The 19360-nt window shown below is 46.8% G+C and overlaps 2 protein-coding genes across 2 annotated transcripts in view; both read right to left on the reverse strand.

Moving 5' to 3' along the window:
• LOC8041586 (high affinity cAMP-specific and IBMX-insensitive 3',5'-cyclic phosphodiesterase 8B) overlaps nucleotides 1-19360 on the reverse strand; it is a 450039-nt gene that overhangs the window by 352272 nt on the left and 78407 nt on the right. The window lies entirely within an intron of this gene.
• On the reverse strand, nucleotides 8082-10656 carry LOC121835026. Its single transcript, XM_042288915.1, has one exon. It carries the CDS (start codon nucleotides 10622-10624, stop codon nucleotides 9365-9367), a length of 1260 nt encoding a protein of 419 aa, XP_042144849.1. The 5' UTR covers nucleotides 10625-10656; the 3' UTR covers nucleotides 8082-9364.

Raw genomic sequence — 19360 nt, forward strand, 5'->3', positions numbered from 1 at the left:
TTGCACACTGGCGCGACCACTTTTAAACTCACGCGAGAAAGAGCAAGTAACGATGCAGTGAAAGAATCGCCATACCGCATTTTTTGGCCTGTTGTCAGCGCCCGCGGTGTGTAGTGAACAAAAACAAAGTTAGGCAAAAAAAAAAAAAAAACTGTTTCTTTTTTTAAGAAAGAAAATTTTGGAAAAAAAAGTTTTTCTTTAGATAGTTTGCTCCTAGTGTATCATACGCACTTAGTGCTTATTTAATCTGTGACTTAATTGTGTTAAAAACAGTAACTCTTTTGTTCCCCGACAAAATTGATGTTACTTTGCACACCATGAAAAAAAAAAGCGTTTTCTCCTTTTGCGTTTTTCTTTTTGTGAACGTTTTTCATTGACGACAGGTCCTGGCAGCTCCAGCATTCGTTCTGGGGCATTCACACGAGAGAGAAATCTCGTGGATTTCTCCCAGGCACGCGCGCATCACGAGATGAAAACGCGAGGCTTTTTTGCACATCGCAAAGCCTGACGTTTTCGTCGTGGGATGCGCGTGCCGCCGAGAAATCCCCGGGATTTCTCTTTCGTGTGAATACCACTTTAGAGAGATGTGGGGAGATCGCTTGGGGCAGCTTGCTAGAACAGCGTCTCAGCCGAGACGGGGTGAAAGAAAGCAATGCAAAGGCTGGGGCGCGCGAGCGTCTTGCATGCGGTTGGAGTCCGCTCAGCTCGGTGCGCTGGCCTTGGCAGTGCTTTCTTTCACCGATTCTCAGATGAGACGCTGTTTCCAGAATGCCGGCCTAGAACTCTTGATCTGTCCCCGACTACACTTAGTAGACCTATTCCTAAATTACCCAAGCATCAAGGAGAATGGAGGGACCAAAATAAAGCGTTGACGAACGCGCGTGCAGGATGCAATTTGTTTTAGGCATTTGCTTCATGCTACTACTGCTGAGGTCAGCTCGTGCAGCGCGTGGAACAGCAATCCCTGCATTCTCCTTAATGCTTGGGTAATTTATCCTTGGGCGCAAGCGCGTCCGCAAGACTTAAGGCCCGTTCACATATGCAGCGGAGCGCTACAAGCATAGCGCTAACCTCGCGCTAAGCGCGTGCTGACGGCGGCGTTCACCAGCTTTGTATCGCACCGTCAAAACTGTTGCTCATGGCGTACGATAAGTAGCTGATGGCACGTGAGGAGCGCTACATCAGCGCTTCGCTGCATGTGAGAACCGGCCTTTACGCAAGACGCGACCATGTTATGCTGGCTGCACTACCCGTGTGGCGCTGTAACCTTCGATTTTGCACGTGCCACGTTCGAATACAAGTATTCTGTCAGAATCTGTAAATGCGCGGTAACAAAACGTCTAAAAAAATTTTGCAGCTCACGGCCGCAGCGTTTCATTAATCATTCCTTTCATCTTTGCTGTCCTTCATAGCTTCCGCGAGCCCGTATGTTTCACTTTCCGTGATAGCGCAACCGAAGCTACTCGCAAAAGCTCGTCCTCCTGAACGATGCTCGCACTGCACGAGCACGTGTGCGTGGCAGGGTCGCTCAAAGCTCGCAACTCACTCTTGTAGCCTCTGCTACGCGGGCACTTAGAATGGCATGGAGTAGAAAAAAAACTGTAGTGGGGAAGCGTATTCAGGCATGTTTGAAGCGCGAGCCAAATATTCTATTTTGCTCGCCTGGAGCGCTACTCAAAACCTGAGAGCCACGGGCTTATAGGCCCGTAGCTCTCAAGTTTTGAGCAGTGCTTCAGGCGAGCAAAATAGAATGTTTGGCTCGGGTTTCGAACATGCGTCAATACGCTCCCCCACTAGAGTTTTTTTATACTCCGTTCCATTCTAAGTGCCAGCGTAGCAGAGGCTACAAGAGTGAGCTGCGAGCTTTGAGCGTCCCTGTCAAGCACGCGCGATCGTGCAGTGCGAGCATCTTGCAGGAGGACGTGCTTTTGCGAGTAGCTTTGGCTTCGCTATCACGTAAAGTGAAACATACGGGCTCGCGGAAGCAATGAACGAAGGCAAAAATTAAAGGAACGTTTAATGGGACGCTGCGGCCGCGAGCTGCATAATTCTTTTTTTATTATTTTTATTCTTTTAGAGGTTTTGTAATCGCGCATCTTCAGATGCTTGCATTCGATCGTGGCACGTGCAAAATCGAATGTTACAGAGCCACCTAGATGGTTCAGCCACCTAGGTGGCTTTGTACGCGACCGCAATACGCGACCGCAATACGGTCGCGTATTGCGGATGCGCTCGCGCCCCCTGCCGCAGAGCAACGGGTCTATATGTCTACTATGTCTACGGGGTTTGCAACGAGTCTCCCACTCCAGTGCTTATCGCGTCCAAAAAAAGTGGTCCGTCGATTTCCGCCTTATGACGTCATAAAAAGTGTCAATGCTGTCGCAGGCCACGACGCTGGTGGTGTCAGAGATTCAGTGGTGAATAACTGGCAGACGACAGAACTGTCGTCTGCCAGTTATTCACCACTGCAGGTCACTCTCCGACTCGGCTCTCCACGGAAGCTACGATAGCCAAGAGTTGGGACGCCGCGACGGCAACAAAATTTTCGTTCGCTCGTGCATTTTTTTTTTCTACGTTCAACCGTCAGGATCGCTACATCCGACTGCCTGACACTCCGGCTTTTGGGACGTCATTTTTTGCCACATCGGGGCCCGTTCCGATGTATGGGCGGAAGAGGACACTAGTGCCACTAAATAAGCTACGCTTCAGAGTAACGACACTTGGGCATTTTGTGTCGTAAAATCATGGTTGCCAGTTATCTGAAGCTTTATCTGAATTCACAGGAAACGCCTTTCCGCCCTCCACAAATATTTAAATAGTTCGTGACAGAGCAAAGCAATATTGCGTGACCTTTCCACAACCGAATCTAATGCTGAGGAGGTCGCACTTTTGAATCATGACGATCGGCAGTTGCGTCTGCTCTGCATACGAGCCAAAATGGCGGCGCCCACAACAATGCCGGGGAACGGAGTGCCGATACTCTAAGCGCAGCTCATTTAGTGGCTCTAGAGGACACTAAGCACACCAGTCGTAGATGCGTTCCACACACTAAAATAAAATCTGGTCATAAAAGAACTCTTAGAGGTTCGCTGGCATGTCTATAATTTGCACCCTAAAAAGTTATCTTAAACACCCCTTAATAGGGTTCTCTGAGAGACCGATAGGGGCGTTCGGTGAATCTCCTTTTTTGATGCGAAAGAGTTCTTCATCACTCAGTTACCTTTGTAGGGCGCCAGGGGGCGATAGTGTATAGGGCGAAACCGTTTTTCACGAGCTGAAAGAGATCTTGGGGCATCAAAGAACCTTTCAGGAATGGATATTTTTTTTTTTTTTTAAGAGTCTCCTCTGCTCTTTCTTACCACCTCATTTTACCTCCCCTTCTTCAACTCAGAGTAACCAACCGAGGCAGGCCGCCTTGGTTCCACCTATTCTTACCTTCTCTCGTTCTTTTTATTATCACCTGGACAGACTTCAACTCTACTCATTACAAGTAATCAAATAACTTGTAATCGACTACTTTCCCCAGTACTTTTGTAATCAATTTCCAACATTCATAAAGAAGTAATCGCAAGAGTAATTAGTTTATTTTTGGAAGCATTAAGACTATTTGTAACCATTACTATGCTTTCCTCCCCATTCTAATGACGCCCCTTGGTTTTGCAGGTTTCCTACCAAGAAATCCTCGAGCCCAGTCTCAGAGAGGAGGATAGTTTGTCAATATTAATAGAGTAAGAATATAATATATTTTAGTTGAGTGCGTAGCTTATAAAGTAAAATAGAATCAAGATTTAAACATGAAAAAAAAAATTGGGTTGTGTATGTGTTTATACAGCCTAGAACTTGGTCTGCCTCACAGGGGCGACGAGTCTCCCAGCTGTAGATGAGAAATTTAGCCAGTGCGGTACAACCGCTAGCCTGGGGTCTTTAACGTGCATCACGCAGTAGTAGGGAGTTTTAGAATAGCGCACGCTAAAGCTTTGCGTACGCAAAAGAATAGCGTCGTCGCCACTGCGCATGCTCCGAACGCAAACCAGGTTTTGCGCTTTGCGTGCGCAATTTTAGCGTGCGCTATTTCTCGGAAATAGCGTGCGTACGCAAAGAGCCTTTGCGCTTTTCCAAGAAGGATTCATGATGAGAAGTTGGCTAAAGCCAAGACGAGCAGAGTTAAGCAAAAATGGCGGCTTCCAGGATTATAACGGCGGCTGCTTTGGCGGCGTCGTGAGTGCGACGTCGGCGGCATCCTCGCGACTGCGATTTTCAATACGAGACGAAATTGTACTCGGTTTGGCAACGATCACCGGCAACATGATGCTTGCGACGCGCGAACACTTCTCGGCGAAGGTACGATGTGCGAAGGTCAGTACACGAGACCTCTCTTGCCGAGACTAGAGCACTATATAGCTCCTTCGGAGCAGAGTAGCGTAGAGTGCCTTCATACACAACGCGCGCTTTTGCTTGAGTGGTGACATCTCAGCCATTTTTCCGCCCAATAGTTTTTTTATGCATTTTGAAGTGCGCGCGATCCGGTGTCACTCAGCTGGAGCGCGTAGCTTTGGTTAATGTATAGACGCCATTTTGCCGCCTAACTCACGCACCGAGTGCGCGAGAGTGTCACGCGCTGGCACACTCAGGTCAACAATGGATGTCCTCACCCTGAGACAGACAGACATGTAGGCACCCTAGAGTAGCGCAATCTAGAACGCCATCTCTCGGCGACTAGCGGCGAACGCCCGGAGGTTCCAACTGCGGTCAGAAATGCATGGAGAACATGAGAAAATCGTTGTTTCTTCAGTTTTGTGGGGATGTACGGAATGGCAATCATTTTTGACATAATAATGAAACATTTTAGAATAATTTGCGATAAGTTTTGTGCCATGCAAGGACGTAACTTTTTTTAAAAAATTGCCTGAGCTGCATCATGCAGCAGACAACACGGCGACGTCACACCATTCACGTGACCCGCTCCGGCCAACCCGAAAAGCCCATCTCCGCTGCGAGCAAAAATCGTCTGCTTCAAACGCCATTGCCCTGGAAATTGCCTTCTCAAAACTTGCACACGCATCCGATATTATTAAAACTTTGATAAAGTGTTTAGCGCTTTACTAACTTCACGACAGGCTAGTTTTGAAAAGTGTGAACTCGCCGTTATTTTTCTAATCAGCCGTGTTATGTCGATCTCCATGTATTCTCCCATAGGGCGGGCCGCCTCTTGGAACCCTGAGTACCACGTGACTCGCGCCGAGCCGCTCTGTCGGCCATGTTGTCGGCAAAACACGAGGTTCAAAGGATTGCGCTACTCTGCTCCGTAGGAGCTATATAGTGCTCTAACCGAGACGACGCAAGCGGGCACGACCGGTCAACCGCTCGCGTCGCATTCTCGTGTTTAAACGAACCTAAAGTGGTACTCTGGACCAAAAAGCTTGTTTCTTTCTAAAGTTACAGCATTTCGTGAGTGAAATAAAAATTGTGACTGTATCTTGGTGGCGTCGCAAGCGCGAGATGCTTGGGCTTTTGCGTCGCCACGGAGTAACGCTATTCTAAAACTCTCTTGCGTCGCGGGCGCTAATACAAGCGCTAAATTTAGCGCTAGCGTGCGCTAAAATTGCGCACGTTATTCTAAAACTCCCTAGTGATACACGACCGCACGCCGGTACGATGCTCATCCAGATCGAAACGGGCAGGGGTGGGGCTCGAACCCAGGATCCCTGGGTTCTGCAGCGCGAGCTTTCGCTCCACGTGCTCCGAGCTGGTGTGCGCTAGACCACTCGGCCACCGATCTTTTTTTTTTTTTTTTTTTATTTATTACATGGAAATATTAGACAACTGCAAGACAAAAACATGGTAAGGTTATCACATCCCAATTTCCATTACATATGATTCTCTATCTTATACTCTCATAGGCTCATTGTCGTGAACAGACAGAAGGAACAGAAAGGAATATTAAATAAATACAAAATGCACGTGCTAAAAGTCAGGTAGATTAATGCATCGATCAAAAAGAACATACCAATCTGGCCGCTCGTCAAGGTAGTTAAAAACATTTCGTACATGCGTTACTGTTTCAATGAAGTTTGATTTGGTAGATCGGGGAGGGTCCGCATTCCTATCAATCATTCTTGTTTTCCAGAGGCTATGCAACCCCATTAATGTAAACAGATCGTAAGGAAAGCTATCATTCAATTTTAAGGGCAAAAAACGTATTGTGTAAGCATTGATATTCAAGTCTTTTTTCAGTGTCCTTTGTAGGACATCCCAGAAAAGGTAAGCATCAGTACAGAAAATAAAACAATGCTCTATAGTTTCCGGTTGGTTACAAAGGCGACAATTGATTGACCACGGCACAAAAATTCCACGTTCGCGAAGCCAGGGTTTTACAGGTAACGTAGAAGTATGGAGCTTAAAGAAGAATGACTTTGCTGTAGGCGAGACATGTAGTTTTCGGACACGCCCGAGGACATCTTTTCCAGGGCCTTCACTATATATGCTTCGATACAAAGGTTCAGGGAACGTTATGTCAATCAGATCAGCATATAAGACTTTGCGTGAAACCGTAAATAAATGCTCCAAAGAAAAACGAGCTGTTAGAAACTCAATCGCGCTCACTACTTCTTTGAGGTACCCCACAGGACGTGATGTGCTTGCGGGTATCGTTGTAACCACCAAATAAGGTAATGCACTCGCGAGTTCCGTCTGTAAGTAAGTGCGAAGGAAATGATGAGATGCAGTTTTGAAGAATAAAAATCGAGATATTACTTGCTTTAGAAAGATGTGTATGAGTCCGAGACCGCCGACATCGATGGGGCGAAAGAGGTTATCACGTCTTGTAGGTTCCCAATTGGAACTCCATATAAAAGTAGCAAACACTCTGTGGAATTTTTGAATATGGCTTCTGGTACAGCAAATCACTTGAAGTATATACCAAAGTTTGGCGGCGAGAAACATATTACAGGCCTTAGCTCGCCCGAAAACTGACCACTGGTTGGATTTCATCTTGTCAGCTTGACATTTGATTTTCGACACCCGTTCAGTCCAGTAATGACCATTGTTACGGATACTGTTAAGAGGAACTCCTAAGTACTGAGGGGCAATGCAGCTCCACGATATTTCAGCATACTCTGATGGTGTTGTGGCCCATTGCCCGCACCAGAAACCTACGCTTTTCTCCTTATTAACGAGTGCGCCGGTTGCGTCACAGAAGTTTTGTGTTATTGTAAGGACATTGTCGACGCTGCGTTTATCGGCACAAAAGAAAGCTATATCGTCTGCATATGCCAATACTTTAACTTCAGAAGAGTAGAGACGGAAACCTTCCACGATAGGGCTGTTAAGTACACTTAAACAGAGGGGTTCTAAATAAAGCGAAAATAAAAGCGGTGATAGCGGACATCCTTGTTTGACGGACGATTCCAGACTAATTCGATTTGAAAGTGAACCGTTAACTATGAGCCTGGTGGCACAGTTACGGTAACATAACTTAACACCCTTTAAAAGTGTTGGTCCTGGGTTTACATGACGTAAAATAGCAAACAGGAAAGCATGGGACACGCGATCAAATGCCTTAGCCAAGTCTACCTGAACCATGGCGACTTGACCGGCATGAAGAACGCAGCTTTCTATCACTGAACGCGCAACGTGGATGTTAGTTTGTATACGTCTCCCCCTAATCCCACAGGTTTGGTGGTCTCCAACAACAGATGACGTGACACACTGTAATGGTTTTGTCAAAATTTTAGCAAAACTTTTGTAATCTACGTTGCATAAACTAATTGGTCGATAGCCTTCAATGCGCTGTAATTTGTCTGGGTCTTGACTTTTAGGGATCAACACAGTATGGCTCTCATAAAATGACGGCGGTAAAGTTCCCATTTCGTACGCCTCCAAAAACACCTCAAGTAGGAAAGGACATAGCAAGTCCTTGTATGTCTTGTAAAACTCTGCAGGGAGCCCATCAGGTCCTGGTGTTTTAGAATTTGGCAACTCGTCTACCGCGCATCGAACTTCTTCCAATGTTACTGGTCCACTGAGGAGATCTCGCTGAAGCTGCTTTACCTCGGGCATTAAAGAAACAAAGTTTTTTGCCAACTGGATGTCTAAATGTTGCGTTTTTCCAAAGAGACTTTTGTAATGCAACTCAAATGCCTTCATGATGACTTCTTCGTTGTCTGAGAGTGTCCCATTACATTCTAAAATTCTAATTTTCTTTGAAAGGCCGTTACGCCTCTCATCATCGAGTGCACGGCGCGTGGGTGTCTCTGAGGACAAGAAACGCCTACACCGGGACCGTACTAGTGCACCGTGTAAACGAATGTGCTCGTATTGCTGTAGCTGACATTTTACGCGAAGAATGTCTTCTTGGAACATACCAGGTGTTTCGCACTCCAACTCGTGAAGCATGCATAGATTTTTCAAAAGTGTAGCTTCTTCCTTCTTTGCATGAAAGGATGCAATGCACGCGCATTCGATTGCTTCATTCTTAACTTCCTGTTTGAAGGAGTCCCACTGAGCAAATATGCCAAATTTCTGATTCGTTGACACGTGATTAAAACATTCGCGGACACGTTTCTGAAAGTCTTGGTTGTCTAGCAGTCTTGTATTTAGTTTCCATAAAGCCCAATTTGGTTGTGCCTTTCGCGGTGCGTCTGTTCCAAAACGGATCTTTACAAGGCAGTGGTCCGAAAAAGAAACTGGTTTTACGTCATAAGCAGTCACGTGTGAAATAAGCGAGCTTGAGACGTAAATACGATCGAGTCTCGCATTACTTGAAGCATGAAGGTGAGTGAATCGGAGAGTAGTATTTTGGGAAGCTCCGACGTCAAAAAGGTGATAGTCGTATGCAAGAGTGTTTAGTATGTCGGAACTTCTATCGGGCCTTGCAGAAGGCACTGACCTGTCTTTTATGCTACACACACAGTTGAAATCTCCAAATAAAACAATATGTTTGTCGGTGCTGAGAAATGGGATCAGGCTTTCAAAAAAAAGAACTACGCTGTCTAACGTCATTATAGGCATATATGCAAATTAATCGCCAGTAGGTACCGTATAAAAGAAAATCGCAACATATGAACCTTCCCTTATCGTCGACAGTGTGAGAAAGTGATGAATACCCTAAGTTCTTGTTCAAAAACAAAAAACACCCTCCCGACAAGCCATCAGCATGACTGACGCATACCTCGTAATGTGAGAGGAAGGGGTCCAGTGCACGAGCAGTATCCTCGTCAGACGATATCTTTGTCTCTTGAACAGCAACAAAGTCAAGATGTTCCTTTAAAAGGAGCTTGTACAATTGAGACTGCCGTGCACGTGAACACAGTCCTCTCACGTTAATGGTAGCGAAGCTGAGGGGTGATGTCAGGAAGGTTTCTAGTTAGGGTGGGAGCACATCGTCATCGTTCCTCACGTCCAGAGCTTCAGATTGCGACGTCTTGTTGCAGAGGAACTCTCGCACCGCAGTTGGCTTGCGTTTCACCTCACTTCCCTCGTCGTTCTTGCTCTCGGCAATGATACCTGAGGCGGAGGGCTGCGCGTTACTTGTCGTCGTAGGAGCAGGTCGTTTCACCGATGTGCCAGTGGACGTCGTGGCGCGTTCGCGTCGGGCAATTGCTTGCTGGCACGGTAACTCAGGTGGTGCGTTAAGGGATGGAAACTCGCTATCCGACCAATCTCTCTTCGTTTCCGTGACACACTCGGTTGGTGTTGACAGTCCTGGCAAGGTGCTGGCAGACTCGGGGTCAGAACGAAGTTCTTCTGGTCGCTGTGTAGACGTTTCCGACTCGGTCCTTTGTGTCTTGATAAGGGAAGAGGTGATGTCCCCTGTGGCATCAACGACTTCGCTGATGTCCATAAGATGATCGTGGACAACATCGTCTGCTAGGCTTCTCGACTGCCTCAGCTTGTCTGCGTAGGTGGTGACGCACTCACTCGCGTCGTGTCCGTAGCGTCGGCACTCGCCGCATCTCGGGACTCTGCACTCACGACGGATGTGACCGATTCTGTTACACCGAAGACACAGCGGTGGCCGACCAGGGACGAGCACCAGGCTTCGACAGCCGAAGACCGTGAGCTGATGTGGAATATTCGTTGCATTCATTCCTTCTCTAAGTGTCAGGGTCACCTCTTTGTTGAGCGTTTCCATTTGCTCCATTCCAGAGCACTTCCATTTTTCTCGTACAATGGAACGGACCGTGCCAAAAGGCGCCAGTGCCTCTTCGATTCTCTGGTTTTCCATGTGTACAGGTAACCAGAGAAGTTTCAGCTTCACATCTCTGGTGTCGGGATCGATGATGAGGCATCTGCGTCCCTTCACGGTAAGCTCCATTTTGTTTACAAGCTTAGTTTTACTTAAGGCGTTTGCGCACGTTACCATCCAGACATGGCTCATCTGAAATTGGCCTATTCCGATGATATCTTGGGCGTCGACAACATCTCGTAAGGCGTCACGGAAGTCTGGGGCTCGGTAGGGTCGTGCGGCGAGATCGCCATGAAGAAAGACGGAGTTCAGGCTCAAGTTACCTGTGGGTAGACGAGGTAGCACGGTCCGGTATTCATTGGTCAACATTTCAGTAGTACTGGCCGAAGCCTCAGCGGTTCCCCGGCCGGTGGCCGGTATGTTTTCCTTGGAGAACATCGAAAACACGACCGTTCTCAGCGGCGTCTTCTTCTTTCTCCGGCCACCGATCCCCCCGATTTAAACATGAAGGACGGACGCAACAGATTTTTCGACAACCGAAGCTGACAATGCTGTGATTTTAATTTAACGATGTATGTACGGAAAACCAGTTTTAAAACTGGCAGAAAATTTGTCGTTTTGAAAATGTCAAGTCCTCGAAATTGTAGCGGTTATTTTTTCAAGTTACAGCCAATTACTTTTCTTCTCAAGTATGATCAAGGAATCTAATTCAGCGCTTTCTGACCAAGGGTAATTGTAATTCTAATTGATCAATATTTTCGTGTAACGTGTACAAGACTTGTTAACGTAGCAGCTTGGGTGAGTCGGTTGCTCATATTAAGACACAATACAGCGCGCTACTGCAAAAGTACACTTTTGCAGTAGTGCGCTGTAGCGTGTGTTAATGAGTAGAATACTGTACGTGGTGGACGCCGCGGGTGAAAGGAACTTCGCACGCGGCCTTTAGGGAATTGAGCAGAAGGTCTACTTATCGAAAGGTCTATAGACCTTTTCCGCTTACTCTCGCCCCCGACCGCCAAGTATACATATCCGGTATGGGCGACGAAAAAATATAAAAAAGTTTCAACCTGCAAAGAGTAAAAAAATAGAGGGGAGGCAAAACGAGAATGGGTGACGTTTACTCTTATAGCCTAAGTGTCTTCTACTGGCGTAGCGAGGGCAAAACAATCTTTTCGCCCATACTGGAAGTGACGACAATTCAAGATGGCGGCGCCCTTGCCCGAAAAAGCTCTATAGTTCTCTTTACACGTTCGCTCCGAAGAAAGAGGCCTTTCTTTGCTGACCTTGGGATTCAGGTACGCTGCTGCGTCTCAGCTTGAAAACGAGGCGTGCTCCAACCTTGGTGCGCTGCCGACAGCGTGAGAACAATGGCGTTTGAAGAGCGCGCACACGCGGCTCAGGAGGACATTGTTCTTGCCAGACACCTGCCGCCTTACCGCTACATCTGTTGTCGCACCTAGGGATTGTGCGGAGTACCGGGCAGGGGCTCTCGAGAAGGTTCTTTTTCCAAAGGGGCTTTCTCCCCAAGCGACAGCGGGTGTGCTGGCGGCGGCAGAAGTGAGAGGTGTCCGAACTGGGTGGCAGCGAAAAGCTCACCGGAGCAAAGCTCCCCGGAGATTAGCGCAGCAGAAAAAAGCTCACCGGAGAAAAGTTCACCGGAATAAAACTCATCGCATAACCCTCATATGGGGGGAAAAGCTCACCGGTGTTTTGAAGGAGGCCGAAAAAAGCTTACCTCCAAGTCTGTGAACCAAGCCTTCGCTCAACTGAAATACCTTAATTCCAATGAATTATGGCTGAATGCCATATGTGTATGAGTTTATTGTTCACTTGACCAGCAAATGAATATTTTTATTCGTGTACCTGTGATCTAAACCACGGCCGGACTGGAAGCGAGCGCTCTCTTTCTCTTCTTACGGCCTTTGCAATCGCCCGGGAGTCGATGGCATTTTTTCTACTTATGTAGTTCACTTGCTTGCCGCCAGGGGCGCAACCATTTCACCCCACTCGGAGATTCCCTTTGAGTTGCTTTCCGCTGGTGTTCTAGCTTCGTAGGTTGTTGTTTTGGGAACGGTTTTTTGAACTTCGCTTCGATTTAAGTCACTCCGCCGACAGGCAGTGTCGTCAGCAAACCGCGTTCCCCTGTGACGAAAAATCAGCTGGATATGTGCACAAGCAATCGAGGAAGCAATTTAGGCTGTATTATGCACTGTGGGGAAATTTTATAGACTACTACACCCTTGTCTAGAGCAGCTCACCGACATCATGTGCGGCCTATGAAACGATGATGCAGACCACGGCAATAGATATATCGGGCCTGCTTACATTTCACGAGAGTGTACGAATTATTTATAATTTAAAGTTCCTCTACGTAGAAGGGGTCCACTTCCTCCTGTTCTTGAGTTGCAACGGAAGTCCTGGAGGTAAAGACGAGTATAGTTTTTCCGCAATTGCATTCGCTGTCTCTAGTTACTACTTTTTACACCCGAATATCTCGGAGATGGGCGTCAAATATTCACCGTCTTGGGCTCATCAAAAGCGCATTAGATAGTGGCTGAGGGTCCAAACGCAAGGATCAGGTGTCAAAGGTTATAAAAATCTCGGCCGCAAGTTGCGACAGCGCTGAGATACACTGTCAGACGCGCTCTGTGCAAACGGCAAAGGGTAGCCCAGGGGTGAGGTGTCAGCGCCCCCCGCGAATTACGGCGGGAGGTGGCGACTGCCCCAATTGCTAAGGCCGTAAGAAGAGAAAGAGAGCGCGGGCTTCCAGTCCGGCCGTGGCTAAACTTAGTGGGGAAACTGGATCGGCGTCTAGGTCACAAGACGCGAATTTTCCCGCTAAATTTAGCGGGTGACTGAATCGGTGTATAAGTCACGCGACGTGAATTTCACGCCAAGTTTAGCGGGGAAACAAAATTGATGTTTTGGCCACAAGACGTAAATTTTCCCGCTAAATTTAGCGGGGAAACTGAGTTGGCGCGTAGGTCACGCGCCGTCGATTTCCCCAAGGTGTATAAGTCACGTGACATCAGGTGACTTCACGTGACGACAATTTCCCGCCAAAATTAGCGGGGAAACTGAATTGGTGTATAGGTCACGTGGTGCCAATTTTTCCGCTACATTTAGGGGGAAAAACTGATGTGGTCTGTATGTCCCGTGACGTCGATGCAGGGCCGGCCCTGCTCCATCAGGTGCCCTGGGCCATCTCCTGCCGTGGCGCCTATCCGCAGCCTCTTTGTACGCCCCTCGGCGCCAACCTTTTGATGGCGCCCTGGACGACAGCCCGGGTCGCCCACCCCTAGAGCCGGCCCTGTGTCAATGTATGTCCCGTGCTCACGTGATATCAATTTTCCGGCTAAATTTAGCATAGAATCTGAATTCATGAATACGTCCCGTGATATCCATTTCCCCGCTAAATTTAGCCGGAAATGCACAGACGGAGGATGGACAGACGGACAGACGTTAAAAAGCATTTCACGCTTAAAACTTTAATTCGAGGTGAACTTTTCTTTGGACCCGCACATAAGTGGTTGAGCTTTTCTCCGGTGAACTTACCTCCGGGGAGCTTTTCTTCGGGATTCGTCTGAACTAGCGCCGCCTCGCCATGGAGCAAAGGTGGCGAAATTTCGCTCGAGTGCCTAACAAGCGCAGTGAAAATGAATGGTTAGTTGTTTTAGACAGCGGGACTTCAGTCTACCAGAGTACGGCGATATGAGAAATTTAGCCAGTGCAGTACGGCTGCTCCCCTGGGGTCTTTAACGCGCACCAAGCAGCAGTGATATGCGACCGCACGCCAGTAGCATGCACATCCAGACCGAAACAGGCAGGGGTGGGGTTTGAACCCAGTATCCCCGGGCACTGCAGCGCCAGCTTTCGCTCCACGTGCTCCGAGCTGCGGTGCTGCCCTGCGATGCGCTAACACACTCGGCTCCTCTTTTTCAACGGCTTCTACTTCCTTTGGCGCAGGATCACGGATATTTGTTTCGGAAGGTGTGACTTGCCCGGTGGCGGTTCGAACCAGCCTGCAAAATGGCCGTGCGGGAACGTCTGGGAGCCGGAAGTAACGTCGACCGTGACGTCAACGGTGACGTTTTTCTGCTTCCAGGAGGCGCACGGAAAGTTGAGAATATTGGAATTTTTTGACACCCGGACGAATCTGGAATCGGCAGTAGGCGATCAAGGGGACGGCGGTCTTACCCTCCTTAAAAACCTTGAGCGGGGCGGGGTGGTGGGGGTGGGTGGGGGGCGCTTATCGCTTATCGGGTTGTAATATTCGTCATTTATTGCTGATGTTACAAGGTATGGGCGATGCCGACGCATACTCGAGCCAGAGCCTTTGACTCGAGCCACACCCTCGTCACGTGATCGATTCTCGTCGTTTTTATGCGAATTTGCGCTGCTTCGTGGCGCCTCCCTAAAGGTACTACATCACGCGGGTAACATACGAAAAAAAAAAACATAAGCAGTCTTAAGAGGCAATACTTAAATAAAGGTTACTGCGCAGGCGAGCCGGTAAACGAATTAAGGTCAACAAAAACAACAACAAAAGAACTTGAGATTAGAGACAGAAATTGGGAGTACACAACAGCGTCTGAAAACTCAGCTGCCAACTTTTGTCTCTCGTCTTAAGGCGGTTTTTTTTTTTTTTTTCTAGGCGGTAATATTAAGAAGCAGTTCTTTTTTGTTGTATCCTCCCCTTCAAAGTCACTCGAAAATCCCCCCAAAATGGGGTATTTTCTTACTCTCCTGCACGTGGAGAATAATGTGCGTTATTCGTAGGGCTGAGCAATTGATCGATCAACCTACCGATTAATCAATTAATGCTTTAATCGCGATTAATTTTTTAACCGGCGAATCGGTAAAATTTTGACGAAACAAAAGAGTAAAAATGAAACGCCTTCACAACGCAGACGGTGACGAGTTCACCTGTACGAAGGGCAAACTATAGGTGAGATTTTAACTTAAAGTAAACTGCAGGGGCGAGATTTGTAACTCCAGAGAAGTACAAAAGGTTACGCCACCTGAACGCCGTGCGAATGCCAGTTTATGGCGCAGCTGAGTCTATTGCGAACAATCAAAGGAGACCGCCCTATAGCAAAAAAATTAACTAAAGAATATAAGTTAGTTTCGGTCTCGTTCCTGAATTAGAACGCGCCTCTTGGCGTAAATATGACGGAAAACACTGTTTTTGTTTACGGGATAAAGGAGTGTCCTGCGCGCATAACACTCTAGCCTCCTCGTATAAGCGGGAATATTTTATATCGCTCAGTAAATCCAGCACACTATACCGGCTCGGCAACTGGTATGCTCAAACGCATATCCGACCCTCACTATAACCGCCATTTTGGAAAAATAGTGGCGCAATCTAACGGACAGTTGGGGTCGCGAATAGGGCCGCGGCGCAGTCCCTCTGCACGTACATTATACTATGGTGCCTGGAGCGAGTCTCCGACTGGTGTGTTTATAGCGTCCTATGCTGCACATACATCAAAAGTGGTCCCCAAGTGGCAACAAATGACGTCACAGAAGCCGAAGTGTCACGCTGTCGCATGTCGCGATCCTGGCGGTTGGTCGTAGAACTGACGGCGACAAGCACGAGCGAACTCGAGGAGCATCGCTGTCGTCACGGCGTCTCACTTCTGGCTGCCGAACCTTCCGGGGACCGGCTACTTCATTGCCATCCAAGAAAATATGTCCGACATAGAAATTAAACGCTTCAAACATATAGATGCAGCTATAACCTCAGCGCACCCCCTCCTTTCCAACTACATACAGCAGAACATAATAAAAAAAAACTGTAAAGCTTAAGAACACATACCGCTCACAGAACCCACAACACTCAGCCCGCAGACACCGGCCAAGTATCGCTTTGCGACAAAGAAGCTTCCGAATCAGGGGCGGTCCGTGCGAATATATACTTGGGCCAGACTAGAACCAGCAGGCCTCTGCAAAGTCACGAACATTCCATCCCGATATCGTTTCATGACCCTTTTAAGTCGCGGTCCCACTGCTACTACATCATACAAAAGACAGTCTGTAGATGCTGACTCTGCAGAGTCAGTGTCTACAGACGTTTGTTCCTCGCATGACGGTTTTTTCACACTGGTCATGCAAAAGCTATCTTTGGACATAAGTTTGCATGAAGCAAGCATGTTTCGAACATGCTTCAGTAGTGCGCGCATATGCTTCTGTCATCATCTTTTTGCAGCGAACATAATGTCCTTAGTATGATGTCCGTGCGGTGTGATTGCGGGTTCAGAGTATCCGCATTCTACTCCCCAGCTGTGTTCTGGCCGCCTCCCATCCCCTGCTATAGTGGCCGAGCGGGCGCAACGCAGCCTTCCGAAAATACGCCTCCCTTCGTCTTTTCGGGGGGACTACGGCGATCTGAGATGTACGGCGCGTGAAAGGGTACCCATAAATAAAAGGAGAGGTTCGTGTTTGTTCGGTAAATTGCAATTTCAGAACCAAAAAGGAAAAAGAACGGGGTGATAACAAAAAAGGGTAAACGCATCGGCTTTGTCACGTGTTCGCTGAGTATTATTTGCGTTCTGAACTGACAGTGGCAAGAGATAATAAACTGAGCCGCTTCCGGGACGTACAGAGCGCACAAGCCGGCCCGAGTGTGCACCCCTCGAGGGCAATATAAGCTAAAACACCCAATGCTGCCTTTTTTATGGGGGGGGGGGGGGGGGGGGGGGGGGGGGGGGGGGGAGGGCGTCTAAGGTACCCACAGGCTATATATTATCTCCTAATAAGTCGATTAGTCCGAAGAAAGCAACGCCAACTTCCTATTGCATTCGTAGTCCAGAGCGCAGCTCCTTTAAAAACTAGCAGGTGGGTCAAAAAACCACGAACGACTGTTTCCACTCAGGCTGTCCGCGATAGTACATCGGAACGACCCCACGATTCAGTGCTCCGCGAGGTGCAACTCGAGGTTGACGAGAGGCCTTGTGGGATTTCCCGATAGGTCAATCGGTATTAGTTGCGATTCGAAAATACAAGTTGATCAGCTTTAGTTATACGGTGTAACGAGGTCCAGGCTATAGCATTCTGCACGATTGCGAACCGTTTAACCGTTTCTGAGGGACGGAAACGCGATTTCAGATGAGCTCGCCACTGCTTACGATTGAGATAACCCACTGGCACCATAATATAATGAACAGAACGTAAGGGCGCAAGGGAGTACATCAAACGTTTTAGTGAAAAACCTGAGACCGAGGTGTTGACAGAGGACGACAAGGAAGAGAAGGGAACGTCTCGAACATCACTCTAAAAAAAAAACCGTGCTTCCACTTTCCCACACAACACCTCGGAGAGCCAATCACTACAACTTACGGAGGCAGCTCAGCGAATGGGATGCCGAAACATATGTTTAGACCAAAAAAACTCAGTCTGAGTTGTGACATTAAGCAATGCAAAACGTCACGCTTGCATTGCTTAATGTCACAACTCAGACTCCGTTTTTTGGTCTAAACATATGTTTCGGCATCGTCATTCGCTGGGCTGCCTCCGTAAGTTGCGGTGATTGGTTCTCCGAGTGTTGCAAGGGAAAGTAGCCGCACGTGTTCTTTTTTTTTTTTTTTTTTTTTTTTTAGAGTGTAGCTAAACCTTTCTTGAAGACAGAACCCTTTATATAGTGTCGCAAAAAGAAGAAAGGAAAGGAAAATATAATAATATAATAATTTCTTTATTTTCTTTTATATACAAAGGAGGGAGATAGGGCAAGAAGCTGCATGGCTCGCAGCTTTACGAGGCCTAAGCCCGTGTGGCAGAAAAGCAGCAGAAACATTTCAGACAACAGAAGCAAAAAACAAATAACTACACCTTATTACATCAATTAGCTACAGAAAAATCGTTATCATTCAGTTTCTAGTAACATATTATGTAGCATACATACCCCTTGCTTTTTTAGTAATGTCGATATTCCTTCGGGCTCATTTATAAGTAACGGTATAGTGTATATTTCATAGAGGTAAAATCCATAATGTGTACGGGAGTAGAAACATAGCAGTTCTCGCTATGCCTGGTTTCATACGTCTGGTTTGTTCTCACCAAGCCCGACAGCACGGAAAGAAAAAAGTTGTTATTTTGTTTTACGGCCGTAAGGTAGACTCCCATCAAACGATAGTCGTAAAAATAATTAATTGCCACAACATTTTTTTTTTAAGTCGTTAGAAGAATGAAAAAAAAAACATTTTCAATCATGCGAAATATTTGCTTCTGTGTTAGAAGTAGTGTTAATAACTTTAGTTTCGTTGTCTTTCCCCAAACCAGGTGACAACACACGTAATGTGTGTAGATCAGAGAATAGTACGAGAGTAAATTCACTCGCGCGGGAAACATAAAACGCGTTTTAAATATTTTTTTTTATCGCTTTGCGAACTTTTCGATGGATTTGCTCAACGTGTTCAGTCCAAGAAAGTGATTCAGTAAAAATGACACCAAGAATTTTAACGGATTTCGCAATCTCTAAAGAAGGTGAGCTCATCGTGATATTTGAAATCAACGAGGTTTTACGATTTCGTGTCCTAAACAGTACGCATTTAGCATTCTTCGTGTTTATTTTTAGTCCGTTAACTTGAGATCATAATTTTAGGTTTTCGAGAACAACTGCTGCCGTACTTTCGATCTGAGTAGTTGTTTAGCCCTTAATGAAAAAAGTGCTATCGTCCGCATAGGAAATCAACCTAAAGTTTGGGGCGCATTGTTCGATATTATTTATAAATATTATAAACAACAGCAGCCCAAGTACACTTCCCTGGCCGAGTCAAGTCACAATTCTTTTGGTTGCTGAACTATAATCATTTATGATAACGAACTGCGTTCGATATTCAAATATGATTTAACAAGTTTAAGTCCAGTTTCTCGGATACCGTAGTGCTCCAACTTTTTTAATAGAATGTCATTACTGATTAGGTTAAACGCCTTAGAAAAGTCAACATACACACCTAGAATAAGCTATTTATCTTCGATCAATTTCTAGTATCTCTTTTTTTTTTTTGGAATAGTAGCGCTATTTCAGTTGAACGCTTGTTTCGAAAACCGCGTTTAAAGTCAGAGAATACGTGTTGTTTTTTTTAGATAACAAGAAAGCCCGTAGTGGCATTATTTTTCCGAGAACTTTGGAAGAAATGGATGTTAAGAAAATCGGTCTATAATATTAACGTATGT

This window comes from Ixodes scapularis, unplaced genomic scaffold (assembly GCF_016920785.2).
Source record: "Ixodes scapularis isolate PalLabHiFi unplaced genomic scaffold, ASM1692078v2 PGA_scaffold11__112_contigs__length_91849675, whole genome shotgun sequence".
Lineage (NCBI taxonomy): Eukaryota > Metazoa > Arthropoda > Arachnida > Ixodida > Ixodidae > Ixodes > Ixodes scapularis.